At 37.1% G+C, this 16503-nt stretch overlaps 1 protein-coding gene across 1 annotated transcript in view; it reads left to right on the top strand.

Moving 5' to 3' along the window:
* LOC112163231 (calcium/calmodulin-dependent protein kinase kinase 2) overlaps positions 1-13187 on the top strand; it is a gene marked incomplete at its 5' end in the record, with an annotated part of 22576 nt that extends 9389 nt beyond the window's left edge. The window contains 13 exon segments of the mRNA XM_024299528.1: positions 177-230; positions 2251-2302; positions 2411-2544; positions 2686-2722; positions 2844-2865; positions 2955-3043; positions 6297-6496; positions 6646-6699; positions 6781-6854; positions 6987-7074; positions 8127-8258; positions 9007-9110; positions 10894-13187. Of these exon segments, the coding sequence (XP_024155296.1) occupies positions 177-230; positions 2251-2302; positions 2411-2544; positions 2686-2722; positions 2844-2865; positions 2955-3043; positions 6297-6496; positions 6646-6699; positions 6781-6854; positions 6987-7074; positions 8127-8258; positions 9007-9110; positions 10894-10960 (1107 nt within the window). The 3' untranslated portion in view covers positions 10961-13187.
* Positions 13188-16503: the final 3316 nt, after the last annotated feature.

Raw genomic sequence — 16503 nt, 5'->3', positions numbered from 1 at the left:
AACCTAAAAGCAAAAAAAAAAAAAAGACTAATATGAATTTCTAATTTTTTACCTCTCCTTTCAATGCAAATCTAATTTACATTAATTTACAAGATGTTGCTTTGCCCAAAGTGTTTTTATTTTTTGCTTTTCCTCCTGTTAATCTCAATTCCTTATATTTTTATTTCATTTCTCAGGGCTCCTATGGTGTTGTGAAGCTGGCTTACAATGAGGATGACAACACATATTATGTGAGTTTTTAGCCCACTTTTACTTCAACAATCACCATGCAACATCCACAACTAATGCTCTAAAGTCCCACTCTGATCATCTTTTGATCTATTTTAAAAGCGTTCTTAGTGTTCTGTTAATTTTAATTATGCTGGTTTTTTTCCAAAATCAAAAAAATCTGTGTCATTTTGTAGGACAGTTTCTGCAGAGTGGCACAAATTAAATTAGAAATTTGGTCAAAGTTGTAGGCGGGACTATTATTGTTAGAAAAGCAATTTTAACCCAAGAGAACCGATGGTGACGTCAGTGTCACAGAAAACATCAGAAATGCATTACGTGGTCTACTTGGTTTATGGTGCATTCCATATAATGTTGTTGTTTTTTGACAAAATGGGTCTGGATCTTTATGGGTTAAGCTTACTTTTCTTTACATATGTCCTCCATCATCAGAAAAATGCTACAAGAACGTGCTAAAAATACACCATTTTCATTAAAGTGGGTCTCTAATAATAAAATGTCATTTATTTTTTACTAATCAAGTCAACTCCTTACAATTAAAATCTTAGTAAAGGATTAAAAATGTCTGTTTGCTGGCAGTGATGCTGAAACGACTTCAGTTTAAAAAGCCTACACGCCACATTGAGCAATTAAACCCTCGTCATCATCACTTAATGCGACAAGCAGCCCTATTACAGTCTGCATCTGCCCTCTGTGTTTTTGCATATTTGGTAACATGCAGCTTTCATGATTGTTGAGGGAGATGAACAAGAAGAACTTTGACTAATTGAGTTGATTTCCATGCGGGAATAAAGCGTGCTTGATTATTTGCTGGTTGATGTTAAGTATTGTGACTGCTGAGACTGCAGACATAATAACCGTTCAGCTTTTCAATCATAGCCTCAAATCCCAAAAGCTGGAGACCCACTTTTACAGCCTTTATGGGTTTTGAAAGACTACACATCTGCATGTCTTCCTCTCTAATTCACCAAAAATTGTTTCTGTTACTTTACCTAACTGCTTGATATATATTTGTTGGTAATCCGTTCAACTGGCTGATAACTTCCATATTTTACTATTTTTTGGGGCAAATCTTCCAAACTAGAGCTGATGGGTGCAAACTTTGACCAACAGGGAAGGATTGGAAAACACCTTGCAGTGTTCACAGGCTGAGACTCTTAAGGCACATGTGTCAAAGTCTAGGCCCGGGGGCCGGATCCGGCCCTCCAGATCATTTTATTCTATTGTCATTAATGGCTCGATGTTATCTTGTGCTCATTTCTAACTTGTATAATTTTGACAAAATATATTTTTATGAAGAGTAAAATATTGAAAGTTGTTGAAGTTTTAAATTGATTTATTCTGGAATAATATTCCTGCCTTTTTATTATTCATCATTATGTTAAAGGATTACTGTTTTGAAGTTTAAAAAATTGGCATTCTGATAGCTTTTTGGACTATTTTTGCATTTACTAGGATTTTTTAGGCTATTTTAAGGTTAAGCTAATATTTCAGCTACCAGTACATGCTAGCTGTTTTGGCTAATTTAGGTTTTTTCAGTTTTCAAGGATATTTTGAAGTTAAGCTATTTTTTCAGCTACATGCTAGCTGTTTTGACTAACCTAAGTTTTTAAAAAAAAAGTTTTTTAGGCTAATTTGGCTCTTAGCTAATATTTTAGCTGGTTTTCAGCTTCAGCATTTTCAGCTATTAGCTTCAGTAATTTCAGCTATCCACTTTAGTGGCCAAATTCAGCTTACAGCATTCACACTAGCATTATCACAGGGAATGCTATATATCTAGTTCATAATAATCTTAAAATGTTACAGTTTTAAAGTTTAACAATTAAGTTTTAGAATGTTCAATAAATGTTTATCTTGTTTGGCCCGCGACCTAAGGTGTGTTTTGGATTTTGACCCCTGTGCGATTGAGTTTGACACTTCTCCTTTAAGGTATAGAGAAGGAGTGGATAGTATCAGCCATCAAGAATCATTTGTAGTGAATGTTTTGCTTTTCTTTGTCTCATTTTCCCCTTTTCCATGCAGGCGATGAAAGTGTTGTCCAAGAAGAAGCTGATGAGGCAGGCAGGATTCCCACGTAAGTAAAAAGCAGCAGACAGCTGCGTTAAACGCTCTTGTGAGACTCTGCATAAACGCTGAAGGCCACACCCCTCCCCACCTGTCATCTGTTATAACTTTTATTCAGGAAGACCACCTCCTCGCGGGGCCAGAGCGCTCCCCGAGGGTCCGACTCAGCCCAAAGGCCCACTGGAGCGGGTTTATCAGGAGATAGCCATTCTTAAGAAACTGGACCATCCTAATGTTGTTAAACTGGTTGAGGTGAGTCATTTCATCATGTTAAAAGCTGAAACCTTACATTTTAACACATTTGTTTGAAATTAATTTAAAATGAAAAGGAATTCTTGGTAGATGTTCAAGTTTGTGTTAACACGGATTTCTCTGCGTCTGTGATTCTGCCAGGTTTTGGATGACCCCAGTGAAGACCATCTGTACATGGGTATGCTTTTGTTGGACTCTCCGTTCTTCAAACTAAAAAAACACATTTTATACTAAGACTGCTTTTGAGAAAGCAATACAACCTTCATCTAACCTTCATTTTGTCTGTGTTTTTGTCACAGTGTTTGAGTTGGTGAAAAAAGGGTGAGTAAAACGTCTTCAGTCGCAGAAATGACGATACTTTGAACTCCCGCCCTCTTGGTAGTCATGATTCCTTTCTGATGTTTCCCCAGGGCTGTGATGGAGGTGCCCACGGATAAACCGTTCAGTGAAGACCAGGCCCGTTTTTACTTCCAGGATTTGCTGAGAGGAATCGAGTACTGTGAGTCCATTATGACCCTTTAACACCCAGTTGGTGATCAAGAGTGCTTTAAAGCCTTTTAATGAATCCTTAATACATAAATCACTTGTAGCCGAGTCACATTTCCACTGTTTGAGAAACGATCTCTCCTGCTGTGAAAAAGTCTTAATCAGACTCAAACAGTTTATAGAATTTTCTGCATTTATGAACTGGCGTGGTGCAGTAATTATACACACAATGAAGCAGCAAAATAATAAACCGGTAGCAGCAAACAGAAGTAATCTAATGATGCATAAATGGATGTGATTTAAACTAAATACGTTTTTTCAACAAGACTTTTTTGTCTCAATTTTCAAAAATGTGTTTGGCCTGTTTATCATAGAAAAACGTCAGCTGTTAGAAGCAGAATGTAAAAAAAAGAATCAAGGAAATCACATTGTATGATTTTTAAAAATTTAGGTAATTATGCAGAATGTATTTAAAAGTTCGCCTCAATTCTTTGTAATGAAACCCTGGTTGGTAGTGACGAAGGTCAAAGGTTTCCTGTTGGTTTGTCTGCTATTTTGGTCCATTCTTCCATGCAGATCTTCTCAAGAGCTGTGATGTTTTGAGCGACTTTCAACTCTCTCCACAAATTCTCTTTTGGATTAAGGTTCAGAAATTAGCCGTAATTCAGAAGTGTTTCTTGCGTTCATCATTTGTCGATATGCACAGGTGTCCGTTGATGGTCTCAGCCGATGAGTCTTTACGTGATTTCAGTTTTGAGCCGTTAAATATTTTGGGTCTTTTTTTTAGTTTTTTATTTAGTCTGTTTAGTTTAGCAATTAGCTGTTGTTTATATTTTATGACAGACCCTCTGTAAAATTACCGACATGAAGCCCATGAGGTAATTGTTTTTGTGATATAGGGCTATTTAGATGAAATTGAATTTAATTGAATAATTGACACCTGAATCACTAATGGATCACATAGTACAATGATCGTGAGCACGGCTCGTGCATTGTATGATGAGTGACAGGTTGTGTGGTGCTGACGCAATGTGATTTCTGCTCAGTGCTCTGAATGTTAAAGTGAAGAAATGCAATGTAGCGCACGTTTATGCATGGTTTCTTTGTACTTCTGCATTTTAACGCGGTTGATTCATGATACATCCGTGAAAATTTAACATAAAAGACCACAACTTCTCTCACTTTTTCCATGTACAGCAAAATCAGTACTGTTATTTTAACTCCAATAGAGTCAGTTTTAACACTTTGCAAGTGTTTATATAATTCTCACCAGTCCAGTGTTAAAATTGCACTATAGAAAGTGAAACTTTTTAAACTCTGTAATCGTGTTACATGACTGAAAGTCTCAGTGTTGTTTTTTGACACCTTGACAGTGTTTTTTTTAAACACTAAATTGTGTCAAAAATGAGCTCTTTCTTTGAGTTGATTTTCCATCATTGTGTTTTTTGTACATTAAAATATAATGTATCTTTTGGACAGTTTATTAAGTAATAATTGAGTAATTAAAAACAGAACTTAAGAATATATATATATATATATATATATATGTATAATTATGTCTATGTTGCTATTTACATAATGTTAACACCCAGCAGGTTTGTCACTCATTGTGAACCATCACTTGTGCTCCCTACAGCACACCCTAGCAGTCTTAGAAAGGTTGATATAGACTTAAATAAATAGGTGTTATATGATGTCCATCAAGTGCTCTTTGGTCTTACAAGAGTCTCAAACAGCATGAAGGTCACTTCTGCTCACAGCTCCCTCACTTATGGTGAGCGATGTAACACATCCAAGATTTTCCACTTCCCATGAGTCTTAGGAGCTGAAGGCGGGGCTAACCCCCAGGTTGCCACAATACAAATAACCATCAGCAGTTGAAGTGAGCCTTTCTTTGATCATACAGAAGACATGTAGAAGCAGCTACACGTTTATCTTTTCCCTTCTTGTCCACAGCTGGGTTGAAGGTTCAGCGGTCTGAGCAAAAGTGTCAAAATATGTTATAATGTGAAAGAAATACACAGAGAAAAAACACACAAACGGATTTTGAAACAACTCCGTCAGCCGGTGTTACTGGAAACAGTATTGGAAGCTCCGCCTCCAATACTGCTTTAACTCAGGGGGTGTAAAACAGCACCAACATTATCAACTCAAAATACTTAACGCTGGAAAAAATCAACACAAATTAACACTACAGATTTTGCTGTGTACGTATCACCAATTTTCATCCGTGTAATATGCACATATTGTACCTAGCAGCAGTGTGACAGTGCAGTGTGCAGAAAAGCTGCTCCAAATCATGATATTTCCACCTCCATGCTTTACAGTGGATATTGTGTTCTAAGGATGTGTTTCAGCGTTCTTCCCCTTCCAAACTTGTGTGCTTATGACAGGCTTGTCATTTCATTTAAGTTGCTGACTGCCAGATACATTTTTTACCCCAATGTATACAACAGTGACCTAATTAGAGGCACTAAGAGGACCCAAGTGAATGTGACCATAAAGATTCCATGGTCACATTGAATTGACAAATTATTATTAACATTGAAATTAAAAAATAATAAACAAAGCAATATAGAGTAGATACGAGAAAGTTTGAGACTGTTGCAATAAAAAAACTCTTCCTCTTTAAAGAAACTCTTCATCAATAAATATTCATCTCCAAGTATACTTTGAGGACTGAGCAAACAATAAGCTCTGAGTGTTGTCGAGATCTCCTCTGTCCTGTAATTTGTGTTTGCCTTTTGTGCCAGTCCTTCATCTGAGCCACTTGACTCCAGCCGCCCACCAGGCTCATTTCCCATCATCCCCGTGGCTCCCGATGTGCTTCAGCTCAGAAGCAGAGCTTGCTCTCGAGTGTTATGAGGAAAGGAGAGCTCTGGCTCTGCATCAACGACACATCAATAGTCTGGACTCATTAGAACGGTTGTGCTCCAAAAATGAAATATGCTTGTCTTGAGTCACAACTAACTGTAAAGGTTTGTCTGTGGGGGAAAAAAACTACAGCTTTTACTGCCAAGCATTTTTACTTCAGTTCACCATCTGCTTGGATTGAAGGTGTAATTTTAGTCTATCATTTCCTGTCGATCCAAACATCCCGCTTTCATGACTCCAACAAAAGGATTAAATAGAAATTCAAAAACTCGTGAGTGTGAAATGCTATTTTGAGACCTGTTTTCACAGTTTTCATCTGCTGTGTGCAGAACATAAATAATCACCCGTTATCTGAGCAGAGCTTCTCAAACGGGATCTCGTTGTAATCGTAGTACATTACCAGAAGATCATCCACCGAGACGTGAAACCTTCTAACCTGCTGGTGGGAGAGGACGGCCACATCAAGATCGCAGACTTTGGAGTCAGCAACCAGTTTGAGGGAGCCGACGCTCTGCTGACCAGCACTGTGGGAACGCCCGCTTTCCTCGCCCCTGAAGCCCTCTCGGAAACCAGAAAGAATTTCTCTGGGAAGGTGAAGAAGCTCTTTGGCGCCATCTGCTGTTAAAAGTCGGGATTGCATAAAGCTGTGTTGACATTTTAGAAATCCATATTATTTACTCATTTTCTTATTTTGAAATCTAAATAAAGTTAGTTTAACAGTTTTTAACTCTGTTTTTTAAGGCTTTGGATGTGTGGGCCATGGGGGTAACTCTCTATTGCTTTGTCTTTGGAGTGGTAAGTATACATTGGAATGCATAAGTGCACCTCATGCATCACACTGGTGTTGATTACAGCCCATATGTCATTTTCATTCAGTGTCCATTTATGGATGAGCGCATTCTCAGCCTTCATCAGAAAATCAAGACACAGCCTGTAGTGATTCCTGATCGGTAAGCTCTCCGTGTCGGGTCGTTTTGCCCTCATCTGGATGTCATTTAAAGGCGTATTTGCAGTGATAAATATAGAAATAGGCTGAGGCAGTGTAATATGTTTCTGGTTTGTTTGTGTTTGTGTGTGAACAGTGCAGACATATCAGACGACCTCAAAGATTTGTTGTTAAAAATGCTGGAAAAGAATCCGGAGACCAGAATAACAGTGCCACAGATAAAGGTAAGCAACACCTGTAGAAGTGTTAAAGCGATAGACCACACATGTTTACATGAATGCTAGTGTTCTGACACTGTGCTAAACCAACTTGGCTACAAAAATAACAAGACAACCTCCTTATATATGATTATTTTAGCTGGATTAAGTTCATATTTTGCAGGAACAGCAAGCATTTAATTGCTGTATAAATCCATAGGGGAATACATTTAAAATTCTTTTAATTTATTTTTCTTTAAAAGTACTTTTTTTCTTTTAATTAGAAACGGTTTTTGTTAGCTTATATTAAGAGTTCCCACTGGGATTAATGAAAACTCACCCATTCAGTTCATAGAACTGATGATGTAAATGTGTTGTCCATGGTTTTGAATGGATATAGGATCATTCATTCCGCTTTATGTTTTATGGTAAATTAAAAAAAATAAATGTTATTGGAGAAAATACAGTCCCATATAAAATTGAAGTATTTTGGCGGTGATGCACAGCTTTAGTTCAGTCTGTGTTTTTAAATTTAGCAATAATAAGTAAAAATATGTTACAACATTATACTACAACAAAAGAACTGTCATGTGGTCATCCGGTCAAGAGTTTCTTTGTAAAATTGTGCATCTCTATGTCATCTGTCAATGACTGTTATTTTAAATAAAACACTTGTAAAAAATGTTAATGGACACATTTATATGTCTTTAAAACAAATAAATATGATGCAATCCCATCCAGAATATGACCATTATTCAGAAGATAATCTGGAATTTTTTTGTTTAGCTTTCTAGTTTTGTAAAGTACCAATTTATTAATTAGAAATATATACAAATATCTCTTTTATCAACTTTTCCTAGTTTTATCTAATTCTCTGTTTTATTTTTACATATTTGCTTTAAAATGTTGAAATGATAATCATAATTCAGACGTTTCTTAGTGGGGTCCAGTGCTGAAGAATGGACTCTGCAGGCTAAAACTGGTTTATGAGGATGTATAACATGATGCCATGTTTATAAAAATCTCCCTCAGATCAGAGCGAGGAAACTGTGCTAACATGGTGTGTCTCTTGTGTGTAGGTGCACTCATGGGTGACGAGGCACGGTGCTGAGCCTCTTCCTCCTGAGGATGACAACTGCTGTATGCTGATTGAAGTCACTGAAGAGGAGGTGGAGAACTCTGTTAAACACATTCCAAGCCTGGCAACAGTGGTAGGTTCTTCACTCTCTGGTCTCACGCAAAGTTTACAAGCATTATATGGTTCATTTTGACCTCAGAGAAGTCTTCCAGGGTCTATGTCTTTTTATGGGAAATGTTGATCTTTCCAGTTCAGGCAACAGTTCCTGTGGAGGAAACGGTTTGTACATATCTTAAAATGTTGTAACAGTTTGGAGTGGAAGTTCTGGTGCTTAATATTTATTCTTTACCCTTTTCACCTTAAATCTGCAGCAATATGTTTTCTACATTTCAATAAATTCCCGGTTACAGGTTTACATGTTGGTTTACTACACTGCACACGCAAATAGACATATATGGAATAAAGTAAACTCTTATAAATGTGTGTTTCAGTCTTCTGTGTTCAAAACTCTCGCATTCACACGTATCTACACAAGTTTCTGAAACCGTTTTTAGCCTCCATGAACAAAACGTGTTTATTGAACAGCCGTTGAAGGTTAAACTTTGACCAATCAGGGACTCAAATTTGGTAGTGACGTAAGGATAACGTCCCTTTGAATTCATGGAAGTACCAACCGTTTGAAAATTGATTATGAAGTAGAGATGAATAAATGTGACAGTCAAATCCTGTTTTTAATAAACAATGTACAGAAAGATCTAGGTGTTCTCCACCCACTTCACTTTGCATTTTTATTTATACTAAAACAGTTTTAATTGAGTATATAAAAAAAAAACTTAAATATTTAGATTGGTGCTGTTTTGTTTTGATGCTTCTTCTTGCAGATCCTGGTCAGAACCATGCTGAGGAAGCGCTCCTTTGGGAACCCCTTCGACTGGGGCCGGAAGGAAGACCGCAGCAGTTTGTGTGCTCCAGCACAAACTCTCACGTAAGGATTCTCTACAGATCCTTGGGTCTTTGCATCTGTCCACACAGGTTTATTTCCTGAGAGTTTTTTGGGTGATTCTATTCCCCCAAAAACATTCTATTTCATGAGCTGCTGTGTGAAATCCTGATTTACTCAACCTAACCAAATAAGGTGAACTGGGTTAGCACAGCTTCAGCCTGTTTGAAGAGTTGGAGCACACACTGTAGGATATGAGCAGCCAGTTTCACTCACAGGCATTACCTTTGTAGATGTTTACTTTAGTTTGTGAGGGTTTATTTCAGGGGTCTTCAACCTGCGACTCTGAACCCACATTAGGCTTTTTGACCCTTCTTTGTGAAAAATAAAATGTTTTTCAGTATTTTTGGACCATAACACATCAAGTGAAACAGTCAAATAGGTCAAACTTTATTGAACTCACTCATAAATAATTATAGCAAAGTTCGCATCATTCCACCAGGCTCCGGACTACAGATCCCACAATTCTCTGACAGTTCATTACGCAAAATGGCTTTTTTGAAATAAATCCAGGAATTTCTAATGTGGTTTATTGTGTAGTTGGCTCTGATTGAATTTTGTTTTGTCACTAATATATTTTTTATTTTAATTATTAATTTATTTGCCTTTTGTAATCACTGCTAACATCATACTCCCAGCTCCTACATTTTCTGCATTGACATAACTCTATAAGGTACAGGATGTATTTTATTTTGAAAGGAAGTCATGTGACTCTCTTTCAGAAGTTATAAACTTGTTTATTTTAAAAATAGGGCTAATTTCTCTTTGTGTTTTATATATGCCAAAAAAGCAATAGTTCATTTATACTTATCATAATAGTAACAATAGCATAAATACAAATCAGTGTCTTATTTTACTAAAGGATGAAGAAATACTTTGTGGCTCTTACTGGGTTGTGGTCAGTGAGAAATTGACCCCAATGACTCTTTAAGTCTTAAAGGTGGCAGACTATTGGTTTATTTAAGCTATCAATTCAAATGTTTAGAGCTGAACAAACTCATCAAAATGATGGCATGTGTTCGTTTCGGCTTTATATTCTGGCCACAGACTTGTACAGGTCAATGTTTTAATTTAATCAATGGATCAAAATGTTCTTACAGTCTAGCCTCCATATTTACTGCTTTATATGACTGTAGTATTTACAACTTAAACATCTTTCACTTTTACATATTTTCCAAATCTTCCAGTGACATATTTAAATAGAAAATCGACGCATCAAATAAACATTTCTGCAGTTTTTGGAGACTTGAGGAGAATCCAGTGTACAGTATATATAGAATATTATTTTTAGTCTTTCCATCCAGCAGTCAGTAACTCCGCCCCTCCCACATCTCAAATGCAGTATAAGCAGCTGTTTGCAGTTGCATTCACAATGTAGAAGATAAAAAGTAATTTCACTAGTCGTCATTTTTACAGATGCTATGGGAGCGCGGCGTGTTTTGTGACAATATATGTGCTTGACCTCTTGTGAGAGAGCATTCTAAACTCATTATTTAAGCTACAAAACTTGCTTTAACGCCACAAAAAATTCTGAATCAATTTTATTTTTTCTCCCATTCTTTCAAATGAACAGTAGTTATTTTTTTTCTTTAATGTCATCCTCTATCATCTATCATCCTCTACAACTTCAACCTCCTGCCCAAATTCTCTCTATGTTCAGTTTTCTCAGAACAACTTGGAATAATAGATGATCCAATACAGATGCGTTTTATTTTTTTTCTTTAGTTAAAACAGACAAACTGGATGTAACTCGTGTGTTGTTTCTCAGGAAACCGGAGAGTGCTGACGCTGTGAGGAGCCTGCCCTACGTGGGAGAGGATGAAACTCTTTCCTGATAATATGCACAGTGGTATCCTCTTGTCTACAACCACACAACACAACTCCCCTTTACACTCTTCTGAACTGGCAATCGACAGACTTCTTTTGGTTTTTTGGAAGGTGGGAACACATGTTGAAAAAAGGGAAGAATTTTCATCATCTGAGGCACTTTGTCATCCCACAGGGACCTTCCGGGGTTTGATTCCCAAACCTTTTTTGACTCACTTCACACCTTCTCTTCTCCTGCATGCAGCTGTGGTCCCAGCATGCTTCGTCTCAGGCTCTAAACTGTACAGTTTCAGGTGGAAGTGTAGTTGATCCTCTTGTGTTTCTTCGTCTCTACTTGACAGTACCTTCAGGTACACAGGGCTTGGGAACGGGAGGTGTTGATGGCTTTAAGTGTAGGGATCTTTGCCATCACCGTAGCAACACTCTTTAGTAGAGAAGATTTCCTAAAGATCCACTGGAGGAACATCCTTCAGAGTGACAGTTCCAAGTTTTGTCAAATATCTCAGAGTAAAATCTTTGGACTGTTTTAGTCAAAATGGGAAAAAAAGGGAATAGAAAAAATGTTTACTCTATACTGAATGCATGCATTTATTTTCTCAATGCAAATACTGTATAAGCTATTTATAAAGATCCACATTCTTGTAGACGTCACAAATTGACCTTTTTTTTTGCCTTTGTGTCCCACAATCTATAGAAAGCTTTAAAATATTTGATGTAGTGCTTTGTGAACAATTATTTCATCGAGATGGTAAAGAAAAAACAGCTTTTAATATTTTTTTAATAGATTCATGATGAGTTTGTAGGTGTTTGATATCACTTGAAACCGCTGGGCTGCAGCTAACTGAGTATTAAATGTATTGAATGCACATAACGAGAAAAAGTATTAGTGTGAAAAAACCTGTAAAGGAAGTTTAAGATGTTTTTTTATGTGTTTTTAGACATGCAGAACCATTTCTGCTGCATTTCATAATTGTTTCCATCCATCCATTTTCCGGACCGCTTTGTCCCTTTCGGGGTCGCGGGGGCGCCGGAGCCTAACCCGGCTACTGAAGGACGAAGGCGGGGTACACCCTGGACAGGTCGCCAGTCTGTCGCAGGGCTAATTGTTTCCCTTTTCAAAATTAATGAGTTTTAACCCTATTTTGAAATGTTGACAGTTTTTACCTAATAATTTTGGTTTAAATCAATCTGCAAAAAAGGAATATTTTAGAACACGAGAAGTTTAGTTGTTACACTGACTCAAAGCAGAGAAAAGGAAAATAGTGCACATTCACTTTTTTATTTTGCTAATCTATGCATGACATACCCACGGAAAAAAGTCACGTGGGGAAAGATTTAAACAAACATTTCCCTTTATGAGGTATTCTTTTTCACATTGCAAATAGTCACTTTCTTCATTTCTCTTCGTTCATCCTCTTGTTGTATTTTATTTTGAAAGCTGTTGGTGTAGATAAAGTAACGGACCCTGTCTGTAGTAAACACTGTTTTGAGACATTTTTTACATTATTTGTGCACTTCTGTGCTGACTGTATTTCAAAGGGACTCTGTGTTTTTGTACTTCTTTCTGTGTTTGCATGTTACTCTGAACCGTACCTGCTGTACGTCTGTTTCTACCACTCGTACTATGCACACGATGCGTCTTTGAGGTGCCATGGTACTTCCTGTCTGATTGTACAGTGAGAACACCCAGAGGCTGTGTTCGCTTTTTTTCATGGAAATATTTAATTTAGAGACATGAAACATTTAGAATGATAATTTTGTTTAATAGCTAAATTATTCAGAGAGCTAAGTGACACTGCCTCGCCTCTTTTTTATGTACAATAAAACTTTACAGACTTTGAAGGACAGATTATTGACTCTCTGGCCTGTTGAGAGACGCTTTTTAGTTAGGAGGCAGAGAAATAAATTAGTTAAAGTGTTAAAAAAGATGAAAAATCTACTGAAGCATCATCTGGTTTTGATTAAAAAATATAGTCAAAGCAAAAAAAGAAAAAAAAAGTTCAATTTTGTACTTGTAATAGTTTTTATTAGAGTCCTGCCCTCATTTCTATTTCTCACATTTGCATCTAAAAAATAAAAAAAATGTGCAGGATCTGTCACAATGCATGCCAAACCACTGTATCGTCAATGCATGAAAGGTTCTTCACGACAAAATGGGATCTTACATCTATCAGTCTTCTCATGCTGTTCTTTGGTCTTCAGTTGAATAAAACATACAACTGCCTTTTCTGTAAATTGTGTGATTGTGTTTTTATTTCGTCCTTTAGTGTGTGTTTTACAGTTGCAGAGGTTGTCCACTAGTGTGTGTTGTTCACCACAAAGTTTCTTACAGCTGATAGGATGACAGATCAACATTTTTGTAGAAAACAAATGCCTGAAAACCCATTTTATTGAAAAAATAGAAGCACCTGATGTTCACCCTTAACATTTCTAATTCTGTCATATATGTTTTATTTTAAAAACCTTTTTTAATAAAATCAGGTGACCAGTAAATGGAAATAAAAACAAGAGCGATACCATGTATTAATTTATTTATTAAAAACCAACATGAGTTAAAGAGGAAATTAAATTTGGAAAAAAATGAATGCATGTCAGAAAATGTTGAATTAGACATAAATAAGATATTGTAAAATCTTACCTAAAATATACAATTATCTAAGCTTAAAGCCTGAATTTTTAACCGATGAGGTAAAATTTTGCCATTATTTTGTCCCATTAAATTCCAATTTCCTGTTTTACTTTTTAAAAAATGGCTGACAGTTTACAAAAAAACAGGCCTTTTTTTCAATTTAAAGCCATAAAATAGATCATTTGTATTGATGTACTTAAATGATTACATTAAGTCCCTTTAATGTTTTCTGATACGTCTGATTTAAAATGAAATAAAAACAGAGTTTTTGTCATTTCATAGTGTATTTCATAGTGTTCTTTCTTTCTTTATTGGAGCTTGTCCATCAAATTTACTGTTAGCTGAAGAAGACAGTGACACACTGACCTCTCGTGCAAATGTGTCTGCACTGCAGTCAAATCCCTGTAGTCCTCTGCTGTCGGGAGGATTTGTAGCTCATGAAATATTAATAGGATAAAACGTATTTTTAAAAAACCTAATAAATGCTTTTGAGTCTATGCCAGATTCAGGTAAATAAAAATTAGGGAACACATTTCATTTTATTTAATTACAAGGCCAGTATCTATTCCTAATTGTATTTTCCTCATTGAAAAATGAAACAAAAAAACATGCAGTTGCTCTGATAAAAAACTGAGCTCTGATTTTAGCCTTCCAAGCAGAAACAACCAGCAGGCAGGTGTGATGTATTTGAGCTCTGGGTGGTTGTAGCCACACATTTTTGCTTACTGCAGCACAATATAGGCTCCTGTTCATTACAGCCCCCTGAGGCAGCGTGTAGAAGCTGTTTCAGATCTTAACCTGCTTGGTCCCTTTTTGCTCCCCTGTTAGGGCAGAAAGAAAAGCCTGAAACACAACATCAGCTAAAGAGGAATGCTGACTTGGACAGAAGATTCACTCGCTTTTGTGGTTAATTGTTTATTAGCTAGAGGAGATAAAAAAGAAACAATGGTGTCAAAAAAAGGCCAACAAAACCTTTAATAGGAATCCTGTGGAAGATGTGAACCTAAATCTTTACGTGTTTTACTCAAATTTTCTTTTTGTTTTTAACTATGAATGAACGTATTGATAATTGATAAAATTGTAATTAGAATTAAACAAATAGGTTCTTTAACCCTTTATTGTCTGCTTTGTAATTAATGTTACTCTATAAACCACAGTGTTTTTGAAAGTATAAGTCGCAGGAGTAAATGTATGCATAATAAACTACAGCAGATCGTTGGAAAGATCTCAGACGGTCCAGAATAGAGCAGTTCTAGAAATAGTAAAGATACTGTGCAAGAGGGGCTGAGCTTGGATGAGGAATCACTTGCGGAGGGTGTGTCACGTTCTGCTTGTTTTGTGTTTTTCAGTTTTTTTCTTTTGCTCCTGTGCAGGCTGCTGTGACTCCACCCTTTATTCCTGTGGATCCTGCTGATCAGTCACAGCTGCCTGCACATCAGTAATTAGGTTTTGTATACTAAACGTTCTCTGCTGAAGCTTTCTGTGTCGGATCGTTTTGTTTCCTGACCTGTTTGAAGATCCTGATGTCCTTGTTAATATGTGGCTTTGTACTTTGTGTTACTCTTTCTGCATCTACATTTCCTCCTGCTTGCCTAATCATAACAGGGTGGAAAGAGATTTTTTTTTTTTTTAAGTAGAGAAGTTCCCTGACCTGGGCTGCACGGTGGCGCAGTGGTTAGCGCTCTTGCATCACAGCGAGAAGGCCCCGGTTTGAATCCCGGCTGGGACCTTTCTGTGTGGAGTTTGCATGTTCTCCCCGTGCATGCGTGGGTTTTCACCGGGGACTCCGGCTTCCTCCCACCGTCCAAAAACATGCTTCATAGGTTCATTGGTGACTCTAAATTGTCCCTAGGTGTGAATGTGAGAGTGTATGGGTGTGTGATTGAGGCCCTGCGACAGACTGGCGACCTGTCCAGGGTGTACCCCGCCTTCGCCCATCAGTAGCCGGGATAGGCTCCGGCACCCCCGTGACCCCGAAAGGGAAGAAGCGGTCAAGAAGATGGATGGATGATGAATGAATGAAGTTCCCCGACCCTGCCTTCTTCCAACAGTAGTTGGGTTGGCTCTAGTGACTCTGAAAGGGAGTTAGAGAATGGGTGGAATACTGGTCAATTTTCTCAAATCACGTGATTTTTAAAGCTGACCTGAATCCTGAAAAGATCTAAGATTTTATCGAGGGAAAACGTGGACAACATCAAAACTGCCACCACCTGCTTTCTGAGCTGAAGCTTTTTCCAGCAGATTTTCAGATTTTCCCGTCACGCTCTACTTTGCATGTGTTTTTGTTCACCAGGTGAAGGTCAGATGCAAATCTCTGGACTGCAGAGTGTCCAGAGATGCTGAGCGCTGTGGTGATGTAAGACACCACTTGCTTATTTCACTAAAGCCTTTGATGATTACAAACTCAGTTATACACATCAAACCCAATGCTAATTCAAGTTCTAGTTCAAGTAGAGGAAAATAAAGAGAGACGAAGATGGAGAAAGCAAACATATGGAAATTTGTTCTTGTTTTTTTATTTTTTTACAGTCTTATATTTCATTTAAATTTTGGTAAATATTATTCTTCATAAAATCTGATGGAGGTGGCTGTTCTTTTCTTCATTTCAGATCAACAGGTTCTCTGCATCTTTGAATAAAACACATGTGCTGTGTCCAAATTCCTTCCCTTCTCACTGTAGAGTGCACTATATAGCGTGCTCGCCATTTTGTAGTGCTGCCCGAATCTACAATTCTCATAGTGAGCGCACGAGAAATTTCCCAGAGTTTTTTGCGAAAAGCTACTGTGCATCGATGCTCACTTCATTAACGAATATAGACCACAATGCATTACGGTCTAATCATTTTTGCAAAAAAAGAAATGTTTAAATTATTTTTTTTTAATTATCCATCCACAATTTTATCATCAGAAAAGTGGAGTCAC

This window comes from Oryzias melastigma, linkage group LG12 (assembly GCF_002922805.2).
Source record: "Oryzias melastigma strain HK-1 linkage group LG12, ASM292280v2, whole genome shotgun sequence".
Lineage (NCBI taxonomy): Eukaryota > Metazoa > Chordata > Actinopteri > Beloniformes > Adrianichthyidae > Oryzias > Oryzias melastigma.
The sequence above is the reverse complement of the archived record's forward strand: the minus strand, read 5'-3'. Positions and strand labels throughout refer to the sequence as shown.